At 36.5% G+C, this 15768-nt stretch overlaps 1 protein-coding gene across 1 annotated transcript; it reads left to right on the forward strand.

The window, feature by feature from the left end:
• Window positions 1-3202: 3202 nt before the first annotated feature.
• Window positions 3203-15234, forward strand: DECR1 (2,4-dienoyl-CoA reductase 1). Its single transcript, XM_035546243.2, has 10 exons — window positions 3203-3526; window positions 6198-6400; window positions 7333-7390; window positions 7480-7566; window positions 9101-9248; window positions 10107-10206; window positions 12183-12255; window positions 14417-14563; window positions 14888-14950; window positions 15043-15234. The coding sequence occupies exons 1-10, from the start codon at window positions 3218-3220 to the stop codon at window positions 15100-15102; spliced, it is 1248 nt and encodes a 415-aa protein (XP_035402136.2). The 5' UTR covers window positions 3203-3217; the 3' UTR covers window positions 15103-15234.
• Window positions 15235-15768: the final 534 nt, after the last annotated feature.

The raw sequence follows: 15768 nt of genomic DNA on the forward strand, positions 1-15768 counted from the left end.
CTCATGGGAATTTTAAGTCCATTCAGCACGTCGTCACTGCAGATGATTTGCAACATCCTTAAACTTTTTATTTTATTATTATAATTAATCTTTTATTTTTTTTACAGGAACAGACAATAGGTATAGAGAAGCGGTGTGAGCTGTGAACGGTCAAAATACCCGTTTCTCATCGTGCTGAGGAGCTCAAAAGGAGCAGGGTGCCAAGTCCCCAATGCCCACAGTTATATTGGCCAGTATTTGAAGATAAAATTTCTTCCTACTGAGTAATCAGTTCACTTCTTTGGTAATGAGTATTGATAATTGTCATTCATCTTCGCAAAACAGCAAAAGCCTTTTGGTGGGTGCACATAGATAGCAAGTTTTAGCATCAGGAAATTGATGGAGTTGAAATGGGAGAACTTGGGACAATGTTTTTCTAATAGGAAGAGATTAAAACATAAATATGAGATGTAAGTCAGGAATGTTATTTGTGTGTTCAATCTCTACGTGTAATTAAGCATTCTTTGTCCTTAATGTTCACTTAGATACCTTTTTAGATTTTCCCTCCTACATTTCTTCTGAGATAAATGACCACAGTCTCCTTAATCTCTTTTTATGCAAGTTTTCTTCATCTTCTTTGCTCATTTTTTCAGTCACTCATAATTTTACAATTTCAGTTTCGCTAGGGTGACCAGAAATTTATAGTGTATCCTAAATAGTACTATATCTCAGCTTTATATAACTACTTATATGTTCTCTGTATAGTTCATTATCATTATTCTGTCTTATTTATCCTATTGGCTTGATTTCTGTGATCACAATCTTATGTGACAAATTGTCATCATAAGAAACTGCATGAATCCTGTAAACCATATTATGTTTATACTTTCCATTTCCCTGCTTTTATCCAATTTCATTTTATTTTCTGCTATTGTGTTTTCCTATTTATTCATATTTACCTTCTAGACTTCTTGAGTTTCTTGCTGTCTCTCTGATCCTGATTGATCTAAGCAACCTGTAATATTTTTTGGTTCTCTACTTGTTCCTTTTTTCAGATCATAAATAAATGATTCATCAGGGTTCCAAACTTAGTTTCCTCAGTAACTATCAGTGCAGAAAGAGGCATTTCAGATATCCATATAGCCTACAGGCTTAATCGAATATAATTCATAAAATAGTGCCACAGTTTACCAAGCCCTGTGAAACAGTAAACAAAATCCCGAGTTGATCTACCATTAATTATTTACCCTTAACAGAAGTGTAGATCTGCACCATGCCCATGTCTTAAAGATGCCAATTTTCTCCATGATGATAGTTATCTCTGACTTACGACTTTTTCTTAATAGCTTTTGGTTTCAAAAGTTTCTTGCAGTATTTTTAAAGTTTATCATGAGGTGCTAAGTATTTATTTACTTAAGGTAGTTGGAGTGGCACAAAGAGCATAGACATGGAAGTTTATAATGAGGACTCAAGTTTCTGCTGAGCACTACATTCTCACACTTGGCCAAAACCTTGAAAGCCTAAATTATGATTGCTATACATCTATCCATTACCTCTTAGACATTTAGATAAAATATTACTGAGACAATTATCTTTGCACACAGCTAGTGCTAGTTGACGCTTTCAGATCATACTTTTCTAGGTATTACTGATTTTAATGACTTTTTTCTCCTCACAGATTAATGCACTTTACATGTCTCTAGGTTTACAGTCTTAGAGTTTCTCAGGTTACCCCACAAGATTAAAAAAATAAAAAATCAGATATTTTGGCCCTGTAGTCCTCCTGATTTGTGTTAAACCAGAGACTGGATGCTTGAATATTTCAGATAATCTATTCTTAAACTCTTCCTAAGCTTATAAAGATGTATCTCCCAAACCAAAGTAAGATTTATAAAATGGAATAATAACTTATTATACCAATTTAATTTCCTCATAAAATTCACTTAGATTTTAGATCATGAGACGTGCAGGTGCTAATGTGTTTTTTTTTTCTTTTAATGTCTGCTTTCTAGTCTTTTGAGACTGTTTTCTTATAACCTAAAAATGAAGTTTGTTTTTATAGCTTGTTCCTGCATACTTGTTAGTTTCGTTGCAGTGAAGCTTTCTATATTGTGTAGGATGTTTATCTTAAAGCATCTTTTGAACTATTTTCACTCTCATTCTTCATGCTTCTTTCTTTGTTCAGTGATTACATACCTCTTGAGCCTCACTGTGTTGGAATGAACTGATCTGAATGAAAAACTGTTATCAAAATTTTAGAATGACTTTTTAACACCTACCAGATACTTGAAAAATAACTTTAATGATATTGTAATAATAAATAACTAAATAACTTTAATGATATTGTGGCAACTATTCCTAAGAGTCTTGGCCCTAATGCTTCATTGGCTGCCCAATGCCTGCGTACAAATCTAATAGTTATCTTAAATGCTCTAGGATGTACAGTACCGACAAACAAGAGCATCAACAGTCTCTGAACGTTAAACATTAAGCTGTTCAATCATTTTTTTAGTACAGAATGCTGATGACAGCCTTATGATTTTAATTCTGATGCCATGGATGACTGTATGGGCTTTTCTGTTTTACCCAAGCTGTACAAAAGGGTTGGTATCAGTCATTCATTACCTTTCCAATTGGCCAGTCTATGTGCTCTACACAAATAAAATGTCTTGTTATCTCAGAATAATCCCCTGTAGATTTAATGGGTTTAATGTTCGTAAACTGCTCAGGCCTTTTCTGGATTCCATTGTCAGTGGTGAATTTGAAATGAGGAGAGGGATTTCAATCTTCCCATTGCACCTTGTTTCAGGTCTTGGGTGGGATGGAGCCTCAGTGCTGCTACTGTTGTGCCAGGGAGTGCTTTGTGAACATGCTTAGCCCGATCCCACCCCAAAACAAGCTGCGTGGTGTCAGCCCCATTTGAGAATCCCAACTAGCAGACTGTTTCCCCACAGCTGTTTTCATATTTTTTAAATAAGGAATGCCTCTTCCCCAAAAGCACCTGGCAAGAACTGACCAGAGCGCCTGAGAAGAGCTGTGCTGATAGTAGAGGGCACGTAGACTTCTTTCAGTGTAGCCTATGACAGTCTTCCTGATTTAAAATAAAACTTTTTATTATTTTAGTGTCCTTCAAACAGCATGCATTGAGAAATTATTTGAGAGACAAAACCCAATGAAACACAGAGACTGAAAAGAGCCGCATCAGCTCCTTGCCGCCGCAGCTCGGGCTCCTGAGGCGATGACGGTAGCCAAGCAAGGAGCCGCCGCCCGGCGGGGTCGAGCTCCTGAGCCTGCCGGGGCTCCGATTTTGCTGCCCAGCCACGGACTCGCCTCTTCCCCGACAGCGCCGCCCCCACCAGGAGCAGCAGCAGCCCCCTCCAGCCCTGCCCGGGAGCCGCGGTGCAGCCGCCCCGCCTGGGCCTGCGGAGCAGGCGCACAGCCCGGCGCCCGCCCCCCGAGGCTCGACGAAATGGCGGCGGCAGCGGCGCTGCTGTGGCGGAGCGGTGCGCGCGGCGGCGCCTCGGTCTCCTTGTCCGGCGGCAGGCGGGTAAGGCGCTCCCGGGGAGCCGAGTGCGGGCAGGCCCGTAGGGGGGCTCCGCCAGTCCTCTCACCCGATCTGCCCAGGCTGCCCTTGCGGTGTCAGAGCCGCCCGCAGCCGCGGGGAGCCGTCTCGCCGTGCCGGAGCGGTGTCGAGGGGCTGATGGTAGCTGGGGGAGGACCCCCGAAGGGTCAGGTCCCTTTGTCCCCTTTGAGCCCCTCAGAGCCCCTCAGAGCCCCTTTGTCCCCTGTTTTCCTTCAGGGTGGACGGCAGGGGTTGGAAGTGTCAGTACCGCCCTTTGGTCCCGTTGGCAGAGTTGCGGGGTGTAATTTGTCTGAAGTGTGAATGTTGCTGTCAAAGTAGTGACACGGCTGGTTCCTGTGTGGGTGTTGCTGAGGGCCTTCTCTAGCGAGCTCTGCCCAGGCAGAGTGCTTCCTACAACTGACTGCCTCCGGGAGGACCTTGTTTGTTCTCTTCGTGTCTTTGTTTTTACCCTGTTTCCTGGCTTATTTATACTTCTCTTTACACCTGAGATTTAATTGAACGCCTAGACTTTAAATGCTGGCAAGATTAAATTGAATGACTCCTGTCAAGGAAGCCCCTCGTGAAACTGCTAATGAGACTGTAGCAGTCTCACGAGAAGACTGCTGAATCATGCCAACCTCACCGGCTACTCGATGCTGTTAATTTATTAATCTTGGTGCCGTCTTAAAGCCCATACTGTAGCCTGCTTCCTCCTCCTCCTCCTTCAGCAGGAGGAGAGCTGCTTGCACGGTTTCTGTAGTGATGTGAGTAAAGGAGCGGGCTGTGGCCAACGTGTAGCAGCACCTTTGGAGGGGTAATCTTATCCTGGGGGCAGGGGGACTCCCTATGACATCTTGGTTTGGGGTGTCTGCCATGAACTGAAGGTTTTCAGAGCCCTCATCTGTCCCTGCATACCCGAAGGGAGCAGGGAGCTGTGAAATCCTCAGAGAGAATCCTCACCCACCCCTTTCCTGGAGCCTTAGGAGTATTGTGGTATTCAGTGAAAATAAGCGAATTTGTTTTTTTGTTGGGATAATTAAAAAAAATCAGTGTATTACAGACATCTGGTGGCAGATCTGATCAGTAGAACTTTATTTCAGAAAAATATATCCATTTTTTTTTCTATATGAGATGCTTGTATTGCTTAAAACAGTTTATGGATTTTTGCGTGCGTGTGAGAAGCCATTGCATATTAGCTGAGGAGTCCAAGTTCCAGAAATAATCACCAAAATATGCATTTAATGTAAGTGCTGTGGGACTTGCTGCATTGCTTTAGTTTCACGATAAATCCAGCTTTAGTTTGACCTTTACTTTCTTGATTTTATTCTACAGAGTGCTCCCAACTCTTCCTCAGTCTTAGTTTTTGTTTCATCATTTGCTTGGAACATGAGGTCCATTAAATTGGCAGTGTATTCCATGATTCTTCCATCTGTTTTCACCAGTATTACTCATACACAAGTGTATTATCACATAAAAAGATTTGCATGCACGCTTTCTCAGGCCAACTTTAAGATCTGTGAAATTTGCATCCCTGGATGTCATAGCTATGGCACCTACAGATTATTCAACTACTGCTAAAAATACGATCTGTTAACTTCAGAGTTAGAAATTTGAATTAGTATTTAGAACAATAACTTGTAATATTTGTACTATTTTAAAATAACCTTTCTTCTTGGTGGCAACTGGAAAGATGTTGAACAATTTTATGCTTTTTTTTTGCAACAACATATAAAAGTAAACATGCAGTCTTCCTAAAATTATACTATTTTTTTTGTAGTGAAATAGACACATCAAGGACTCAAGTACAAATTAGTATTGGAGAAAATAAACAGAGCATGTGTTCTTCTATTTTTTTTTTTGCACTATAAAAATGGTCTAGTCTTGTCTTTCTTAGAAATGTTTCCAGCTCCAGATTGAGGTAACATCTGTATTCTAAATAATTTGGGACAGTCTGCATTTTTACTGTAATGCTGCTGTGCCGAAGTATTTAATTCAGTAGTTATTTTAGGGCTGGATTCCATCTGATGCTGGAATGACCTAATGTTTCACAGATTGCAAAATGGCATTAGTTTGTTTAGCAGCCCCAGAAATTACTGGGACAGGTCTTTTGGAGTTTGATTCTACCTAATTCAAGCCAGTTAAGGGTAATGTTTCATTGTAGTAAAGGTTCAAAGCCTTGGCACTGCTAGTGAAGCTTTTGAATCTGTAAATGTATAGATAAGTAATTTCAAAATCACATGTACTTATTAGGGCTAAACTACTAATACTTAAAGTACAATTTGTATCTGAATCTGAAGCCCAAATCCTGCTGTAAATGTATAATTTGTTGGTGAAGGATTTCCACATACCTTAGTAAAAGTGACAGTCATAAAAATAACTAATATACAGAATAATAAAAATCACGATTAAAATATTTGTCAATAGTTCTTTAGTTGGAATGGAATGTCTAAAAACAGCTCAGGTGCTTTCCTGGTTTACTATTTGTATTACACTAAAACACCTTCATGCAAATGCAATTAATCATTCTTACATTCAGTTTATAATGATAGGAAGGTAGTTATGGTTGTTATCTTCACTGTCAGAAGCAAATCTAATCTTGAGTAACGAACCTGTATATGGAAATAAGAAAAAACCTTCCTCTTTTTTTTTCTTCCAGTTTTTTAGCCGTGGGCCAAATGTGTTACTTCAAGACAGCAATGCACCGCAGGCTGCATTCTTTTCACCTCTTCAAAAAGTGATGTTGCCACCAAATACCTTTCAAGGGAAAGTAGCCTTTGTAACCGGTGGAGGTACTGGGCTTGGCAAAGGCATGACGACAGCCTTGTCCAGTTTGGGTGCCAAGTGTGTTATAGCAAGCCGGTAAGTATTAGCGAACACATTTTAGAGCTTTCATTTAGTATTGAATGCTGAGTGGATTGGTTTTGTTTTCTTCTTCATCAACTGGAAAAATGTATTCTGTTTACTTTATTTCAGTACACTTGTAATTATAATGTAATACTATAAATACCAAAAATCAGTTGATCTGTGTGCAAATGTCCAATGTGAAATTGTTTAGTTGGAGCTGCAGCATAACCAGCAGTAGGAAGAAATAAGCTAAACTTGGAAAAATTCTTCAGGAAACGTGGCAGCAAAATAACCCAGAATATGACATAAATTCTACTATAGCATAAAGGAGAATACAAAGTAGAATGACATTAGTGGACATCTTGTATTACTGTGGGTGTTCTTCAGATAGATTTTAATTGCAATAAAGAATTACAATCATTCATCTTAATTCTTAGCAAAGATAGTCCTGCTACAGTTCTCTAAGCACTAGAGTAAAGACAAGAAAAACAATCTCATTTTTAATCAAAATAAGTATTGTGACAGTCTTCTAAGTAGTGATTCAGATATTAGTTTTAAATCTGAATGCATAAGTCCCTTCTAAAGTACGAATAGAGTAATAGCTAAAGCTAAGTTTATTATGATTGTGTACTCAGAATGGAAGCATTTTGCTTGTGTACTACACTCGATTAGTTTAATGTTAGTCTTCTCCTTCAGACACTTCTGAGTTACTTCTAAGTAGTAATAAGACAAAATTACTTAGATCTATCTAACTTTCAGAAAGTTAGTAACTGAATATAATTTTTATTTTGAAGTTATTTTTGTGAAAATCAATACACATATGTGTGCATGCATTAAATAATATTTTAAAAATTAACTTGTATTTGCTCTGAAAAGATTAATCAGCTCTTATCTGAATTGTAATTGCATTTAATTGAAATTCACTGTCATTATATACTTATTTCTAGGAAGCTTGATGTTTTGAAAGGAACAGCAGAGGAAATTTCTTCAAAAACGGGGAATAAGGTAAATTTTACAGAATTGTGAATGTTATACATTAAATGGGTTGTAGGGATTTTATGCATTTATATGCTGCTTCTTCCATTATTACACAGGTCTATGCCATCCAGTGTGATGTGAGAGATCCAGTTTCTGTTAAGAATGCTGTTGCTGAACTAATTCAAGTGGCAGGGCATCCTGATGTGAGTATTTTAGTGAAAGGAAAGATCTGCAGTCTTCATTATTGAAAATACTCTGCATATGTATGAAGGAAATTACTGTGATTGAAAATTAATGAAATCTAAAGAGACTAGACAGAAAGTGGCAGAACTTCAAGATAAAGCTAACATTGACAGCTAAACTGGCTATACTGCTTACATAGTTCTTAAAATACTCTGGTTGTTGTACTTGGTTTAAGGACTAACAGTTTATTTGTAAGCAGTGGAATAGTTTCAGTGGGATTCTTTTAGTTAAGTGAACAGAATACTGCTCAAAAGTCCTCCTGAAAAGATGTTTTACCTGTGCTGGTATCTAATAACACCGGTTGGTTTTTAATACAATGTCTTAAATTAGAAGCAGAAATAGTCCTAAACACCTTTGGTCCTTGCTTGACTTACTAAAATACACAAAGAAGGTTCCAACTTGAAAATTAACTGCTGCTGAAATGAAGAAAAAATCTTCAGTCAAAGTAAACATCTTTTAATAGTTTGGCGCAAAACACAGAGCATTAATGTTAGCCCCTTGCCCTGGGAAGGGTTGTTGTCTATTGGAGTCTAAGCAATGATAGGCCATAAATCCTGATTTCATTGTAGTCAGAGCAACTCAGATTGTGCTAGCTGATTAGAAAGTGTGATGAGGGTGTTAACATCAAGGTAAAGGATATTCAGTGTGATTTGGAATGGTTTTCTGTAGATTTAAAACTGTTATCGGTTTCCTATAGACATTTTGCTTTCAGCAATAGCTTCATATAAAAATGAAGGAGAACCTGATGAAATCTAAATGTGTGAATAAGAAGTGGAGAAAGTATTTCTCATAGCTGCATGCTATATCAGTGATATAAAATAAACCAGCTCACTGTCCTGATACGTAGACGTATTACTCTGGATGTAGTTTTGACTACTAGTTACTGCAGTTTCTGGCCAAAACATATTATCATCTCCAGGTTTTAAGTGTGTGTAGGGTGGGAGGAGACCTCTTGCTCTCTTTGTAATGTTTTATTACATCAGTAATTTTCTGAATAAATATTGCCCACATCTTGTTCTTTATAAGCATTTCCTGTCTCTTCAATTTCACTTTTTTTTTTTTGCCTTTAAGAGAGATTGTAGGCTCTATTGAATGTCTAGTTCTTCTCTTTAATGACAGGTACAACAGGTATGTCTATGAATGCTGTAAATCTGGGTATCTGGGACAAACTTTTCTGTTAGGACACAGTTGAGACAGTAGGGAAGGTACTTAAGTCATCCTCTACATTTTCAGCTCTTCAGTACTGGACTAGTAACATAGAACAGTTTGGAAATATGGCTATTTTCTGTTTTAACATCTGCAGCATAGATGTGAAATTTCTGATGGATTATTTTCTCTCTTCCCTACACTGTAGCCCATTTGAAAAGGCTGTAGTCCCAAAGCCAAGGCTATTTTTACTGTTCTACCCAGGTACACTAAGAAGTTCCTTATAAATTCTCTGCTTTTTTCTCAGTAAGAATTATTTTTAGTAAACTCTTTTTCTTTCTGTTTCAGGTTGTGATAAACAATGCAGCAGGAAACTTTATTTCCCCTTCTGAACGACTTTCTGCTAATGCATGGAAAACTATAACTGATATCGTGCTTAATGGTACTGCTTTTGTAACGCTGGAAATTGGAAAGGAACTCATAAAAGCCCAAAAAGGTACCTTAAATTTAAGATAAATGGTAAATAAGCCTTGTAACATATTATTACAAGCTTTCCTTGCGTTACAATGTAAGGCTACATATGGTTATGTATCATAGCCACAATTTTAACACTATGTCTTTTCTAGAAAGTTCTTTTTGAGTAAAGCCATACTTAAAAATCACAGAGTAGGACTGGTTAGCAATTATTTTATTGTAGATTGCAGAGTTTGTACTAATTGTAAAACATTAGTAAAAACTGGAAAAAAAAATAAGGCTTTGTTTAAAGCATGTTATTTCTTTCTTTTGGGTCTTCTATATATATCTTGGTTTCATTAAGCAACTGAATATGTGATGCTTATTTAAATGAACATCAAGTCAGCATAACACTTTATGTTTTCCTTCTCAACTTGTTAATATATAAATAAAATTCACAGGTGTAGGATTTGACTAATAGCTCTAGCTACATTGATGAAATTAGGACAAAATACCCATTAGTAACTACTAGGCTAGGGCAGCTTCTAAAAAGGCACTGTAAGAGCTTGGGCCTTCACTCTAGTCTGTGATTTTATGTATATACGTTGATTATCAGTAGAAGCCTGAAGGTTTAGATTAAGCTTTAGAGCCTAATCAACACCTGTTTCCACTTATATGGAAGAACTCTAACATTCATGGAAAAGGGGGAACTGAAATAAAAAGGACTTCCAAGATTCTATTTTCTTAAAATCTTCTTACAGCCCAGAGCCATATGATTCCCTGACACTTGAGCTAAAAAGTTTTGTACTGTTGAGGGTGCTTTTTACCTTACATTCAGCATTTGATCTTTGTGTGTATTGTTTTTGTTGACTTATTTTTAAAATGTTTTTGCAACTTCCAGGAGCAGCATTCCTGGCTATTACAACAATTTATGCAGAGAGTGGTTCAGGATTTGTGTTACCGAGTGCCTCTGCCAAAGCTGGTGTCGAAGCAATGAGCAAGTGAGTAATAGAGCAAAATGGTTGTTCTGCTTTTCACTTCTTTGCAATTGAAGAAATATAAAAACCAAGCTAAGCTAGTTAGTATAGTTCTCCCGTGCCATTATATCATCAGAGAACCTTCCAGCCTCCAGTGTTCTAGCAAGGAAATAGCATGCTGGCAGCTTCTTCCAGAAAGAAGTGTTAACTGCTTGTTACTGTGATCATTTTTATCAGGGCAAAAAAGTGAAAACTGTGTGCACATGTGTCTAAAAACAAATCTAATTATCAGGAATTTACCTGCTTAGGATTTTCATCTGTGCTGTCTTCAGTAAACTTTAAACACTTTTATTACTTTTGAATGGAATAATATCACCAAAACCCATCTTCTGCGGTTAGAAGAGGAGAATAACAACGGAGTCAGCATTTCTTTGGTTGAAGTACTTTTGTTTACAAAGATTGTGGAACAGACTGGGTTCCTAAGTGCATCAGATGCTGGAAGATAAATTATCCTTTTAAAAAGTCATAAGTCACTTGCTGCTGTATGAGTGGCATTCACACTGGGGTGCATGTTTTTCTCGGCATGTTTCCTCTCCCATCCCCTTTAGCCACTCTCCGCTAGTTGTTCAGTTTTTTCTTTCTTGGGGTTGTTTGTGTTACATAAACTTGCTTTCAGTGCGTTGGGAAAGGTGTTCCTAGCTGCATACTTTTGCTCTCTGCCTTGCATTGCTGTGGCACTTAACCAGAACATTAAGCCTATTAAGCTTGCTACTTCACTGGAAAGCAAAACTATAAAAAGGGTGACTTTTTTTTTTTTTTTCCTGTGGGTTTGTAAGTTGAATAAACTTCTCAGAGAACCAGAAGAGCGTTGGAGTCAATGCAGGAAAGTTAAAATGCAAAGTTGTTGTGGGGAAGTGGAGCTACATCTTTTGGCAATAACAAATTCTAAAATTTCAATTACAGAGTTTCGATAATGAGGTTCTTTTGCATTTTTTTTTTCTCTGCTGGCTCTCATAGGCAAACCACCACTTAAAAGCAGTTGTCTGAGGAAACGTTCAAGGTCTATAGTACCTTCACCTTTCTTTTGCCCTTTGTTTGGGTGGAGTCTACTTTTGCTAGTTTCATAAATAATTTTTTCCTATCACCATCTTAAATCAAGGCCTGCAATTAAAATTCAGAACAATGTGTCATATCCAAGTTACTCAGCAAACAAAAAGACTTCTGCCATTGTTAGCTATAGGGCAGTCCTTGATAGAAAATAGTTCCTCCTCTGCATTTCAGCAGAAGGCATTTAATAGTTTGGCAGCTGTTTAGTAAGTGGAATTCCGTATCAAGAAAAATATGAAGAAATAAGCAATGGTTTTAATTTCTGTTCTGTAGAGCTGAATGGAATTTAAGCATATATTTTTCCAAGATGTTATGACACAGTTTCTTCATTCACCATAGTAGATGAACTATCTGAAGTACTGCTTATGCAGAGAAAATACATAAAACAAATTTATTCTACTGGTCCCATTTTAGTATTTAAGGTCTGTTTCATGGTATTTCAAAACATGTGAGAGCTATGTTGAAAATGTTGGAGATGTTGATATTTACTGGATGGTCATAACTACCAGAGAAAGACAGTAGTCTAACGGCTGTTTGTCAAGGAATTTAGGTGCCAAAATCACCTATACTTGGAGGGAGAGAGAGAATCCCTCCTTACTGTTGCTTTATCTATGATGCATATGTCAAATCAGTATTCCTCTGTTTGTGAACGTGATTTATTTTTTTTTTTAACTTATAAATGTTTTTATTAAGAACAACAAAACCAAGAAAAAAAGTCCTTAAGTGGAAATACCTGTTTCAGGACTCAAATTTTAGTATTTACACATTTGATTTGGTTTTGAAGATATATATATATATATATATATATATATATATATATATATATATGCACTGAGTAGCATTATTAAAGTAATTGTTTAAAATATTGATGCATTTTGTTAATGAATTTTTAGGTCTCTTGCGGCTGAGTGGGGTAAATATGGCATGAGATTCAATGTGATTCAACCAGGTCCAATAAAAACAAAGGTACATGGCATGAAGTGAAACATAGCCTTGAATATGCTTTGTAGTAGAGACTGACCTGTAAGATAGTCTAACCCCTTCTATAACCGTTACATTAGGGTATAATTTCCTTGGAAGTCCAAGACTGCTGGAATATTGAACACATTACTTATTAATAATACATTTGTAACGTAGAATTTCTTGAACTTACGAAACTTGCTCTTTCCCCTTCTACTATGCTAATATAAAACAAACTTTTTCTTAGTGTTTCGAAGGAGGGAAATACCAACATATTTTAATGTTCTTTTTTAGATATGGATTTGAAGAATGTACATGCATAATTTGTCAAGTGAAGTGAGTTCTTATACTTGGCAGAGTACAACTGCCTTTTTCTGTCTGAACTCCTAATCCTTAAACAAAGCATCTCAATTCTGAAATTTCAGAGTCTCTTTTCTGTGTATGAGAACAGAATCTCACTAGTTTTGTTGAAAAGCACAAAACTAGGAAGAGAAAAATAAGTCAGCAAGAAAACGTGAAGCTTTGGTAAGAGTGAAAAGGAGGATTGAAGGGTTTCAAGGAAGTAATGCAGACCAGCTGGAACAGGAAGAAAAAAGGAAGCAGTGCTGCAAGAGAAGAGAGAAGAATCCCTTTCACATAGAGTCCAAATATTACAGTTATGAGTTCTAACAGCTAATAATGGTATTATGGCTATCTATAAAATGTTCCACAGTTGGTTTTGCTGTTGTTTTGTGGGGTGGGGCAGAGGGTTGTTTCTTTTCTTTCCTTTTTGTTTTGTCAGTCTTAGGTGCTACACTGTACAACTTAATTTTACCTTTTTGACTGTAAAGATAGATAAGTAACAGTATCAGCAGAGTTGTAAGAATGTTAAAACAACATTACAGCTCAGACTGAAAGTTCTCCAGGTTTTGTACCAAGTGGATTTTTAGTTAAGAGTATTAAAAAACAAACAAACAAACCGCCATGTGATGGTATTTATTCTTTGTTTCCAGCCTCTGATAGTCTATGGCCCAGAGAGTTTGATACAGCTGGTATCTTTTCATATGGTAGTCATCTTGATGGATTTTTTTCTTCCATTAGTTTGTCCTGTTCCCTTTTGAATCTATATAAATTTTTAGCATGTGCTATATCATGTGGCAAGATCACTTTAATTTTCAGATTTCAAAATTTTTGGCAAGATAACTACTTTAAATGTCAGTAATGCTACCTCCTCTTATTTTTTTAATCTAAATTAATAGCATATCTCCCAGTTGAGACGCTATATTTTCTTAGTAAAGTATTACGTTTGTCATACTGGTTCCAAGTTCAAATTCCTCTGAAAACAAAAACGCAGATTTCTATTACTTAAACCAGCATATTGCAAAATCAAGGCTTTCCCCCTTAAGGGCTACACCTGTGTCTTCAGAAAACGCTTCTGGACGTCATGTTAGGAAAAGGAAGAAGCGTACAAGAGGAATGCTATTCAGCTTATAAATTGGCATTTAAAAACATGCCTATAGAAAATGTAAATGGCATGAGTAGAGCCGTGATTACAGAAATTACAGTGTGCTTTAACTCTCATAACTTCAGTAACTTAAGAAAAACATTACTAATGTGTTTCTGATTTTTGCCTGAGGAATTTGTTTCCTTGTGGAGGAGACAGGAAGAACAAAAAACTCTTCTATTTCCCATTCAATTCTAAGCTATTCAAATATTAAAACTTTGAGTGAATTAGTTTAGCTATTGCAACAATTTAACTGAATCTTCTTAGTACTCTGTGCCACATAAAATTTATTTCTGTTGCTTTTGCTGCTGCTCATTTCCCCTCCTTCCTCTCCCCTGTCTATGCAGCAATTTTGAGTCTTGTTTATTTCCTCAAGTCTATATCAAGGGTGTTTTTGAAAACAACCCCCCTCGTTTTTTTTTGTGAATAGATGGTGGGTGACTATACCAAACAAATGTTTAATTCCAGCTTGCCACCCTCAGTAGACACATATTAGTAAAACAGTGATAAATTCTGTTTTGTTTCCTGTATTCTTTTTTATCGTACTGACAAAAGATGGTGTAGACATTTTGCTCACAAATTTTAAGTTCCTTATTAAATTTTCCGTAGAGTCAGATTTCTGTCTAGTTTTAATTTGTAATGTAGTTAAAACATTTCTTTTCATATGTTTCTCTTAAATCTCAGGGTGCTTTTAGCCGCCTTGACCCAACAGGCGCATTTGAGAAGAAAATGATTGAGAGGATTCCCTGTGGCCGTCTGGGAACTGTAGAAGAAATAGCAAATCTTGCTGCCTATTTCTGCAGTGACTATGCAAGCTGGGTTAATGGAGCAGTAAGTTACAGTTGATCTTGTTTATAAAATCAACATGCTGATGGTCTGAGTTTTGCAGATGTTTTTTAAAATGTTGGTTACAGTATAGTATTTCAGAAATTAAACAAAACTGTTACTTTGAAGCTTTACAATCATTATTAACCTTTAAATTGTATTGCATGGTGGTTAGTACCTTTAAAGAAGAACATAAAAAATATTGAATTACCTTATTTTGAGTATGGATTTTAGTTTTTGGTCTGAATCAATAAAAATGACTTTCACAGTTCAGAACAAGGAAATGCTATAGGAAAACCACTTATTAAATATACTGTTTGTTTTCTCTAGGTTATTAGAATGGATGGTGGAGAATATGTTTCTATGGCAGGAGAATTCAATGAGTTGAAAAAGGTACTAAATTTCTTCCCTGCTATTTTATGTTCATGTACTTGGATATGTAATTATTATATGGAATTCCAATAAAATGCTCTTTTCTTTTTTAGGTTACCAAAGAGCAGTGGGATATGATGGAAGCAATGATTAGGAAAACAAAAGGCTCTTAATGTACCTAACTGTATGGTGGTGAATTCTGGAAATGAACTACTACTTTTTCATGAATATTTAGAAATAACCAAATGAGAAATGGCCTTAAAAATCTTTTGTATGCTGATTTCAATAAAATATTTGGAAATTGTCATGTTTTGAATATAGCTTGTTTTTTTCCATCTTTTTTTTTTTCAATCAGTTATCAGTCATAAACCAACAGTTCATTAAAATTTTATTGTTCTATGGTTAATGTCTTCTGTAGCCATGCCATGATCTACATTTTTAAAGAATATTTCAGAGGATTCTTTGGTTTCTCATGTCTATGCAAGTATTTCTTAATATTGTAGCTCCGGTAGGATTTGAAAACCATTGTACCTGAGTACAATTGTTAAACTGAAGAAAAAAAAATTAAGTCCTAATGTTTGCACTTCAGTCATAAGCCCTAAAACTGCAAATAACAAGACTTCAAGTCATTAGAAGTAAGTACTACATATGCTGAGATGGAATGTAACTGATATGGTTACTTAAAAATATTTTTAAAATATATAACAATCTTGGTCTTGGCTTTTTGACATTTTCAGTCTGTTAATTGTTTTAAGCCAAACTTTAAAAATGGCATTCAAGGGGTAGTAATGCCTTCTTAAGTAGCTCTGTCTTTAGTGTGAATAAAGTAATGTTCTTGA

The sequence above is a fragment of the Cygnus atratus genome, chromosome 2 (assembly GCF_013377495.2).
Source record: "Cygnus atratus isolate AKBS03 ecotype Queensland, Australia chromosome 2, CAtr_DNAZoo_HiC_assembly, whole genome shotgun sequence".
Lineage (NCBI taxonomy): Eukaryota > Metazoa > Chordata > Aves > Anseriformes > Anatidae > Cygnus > Cygnus atratus.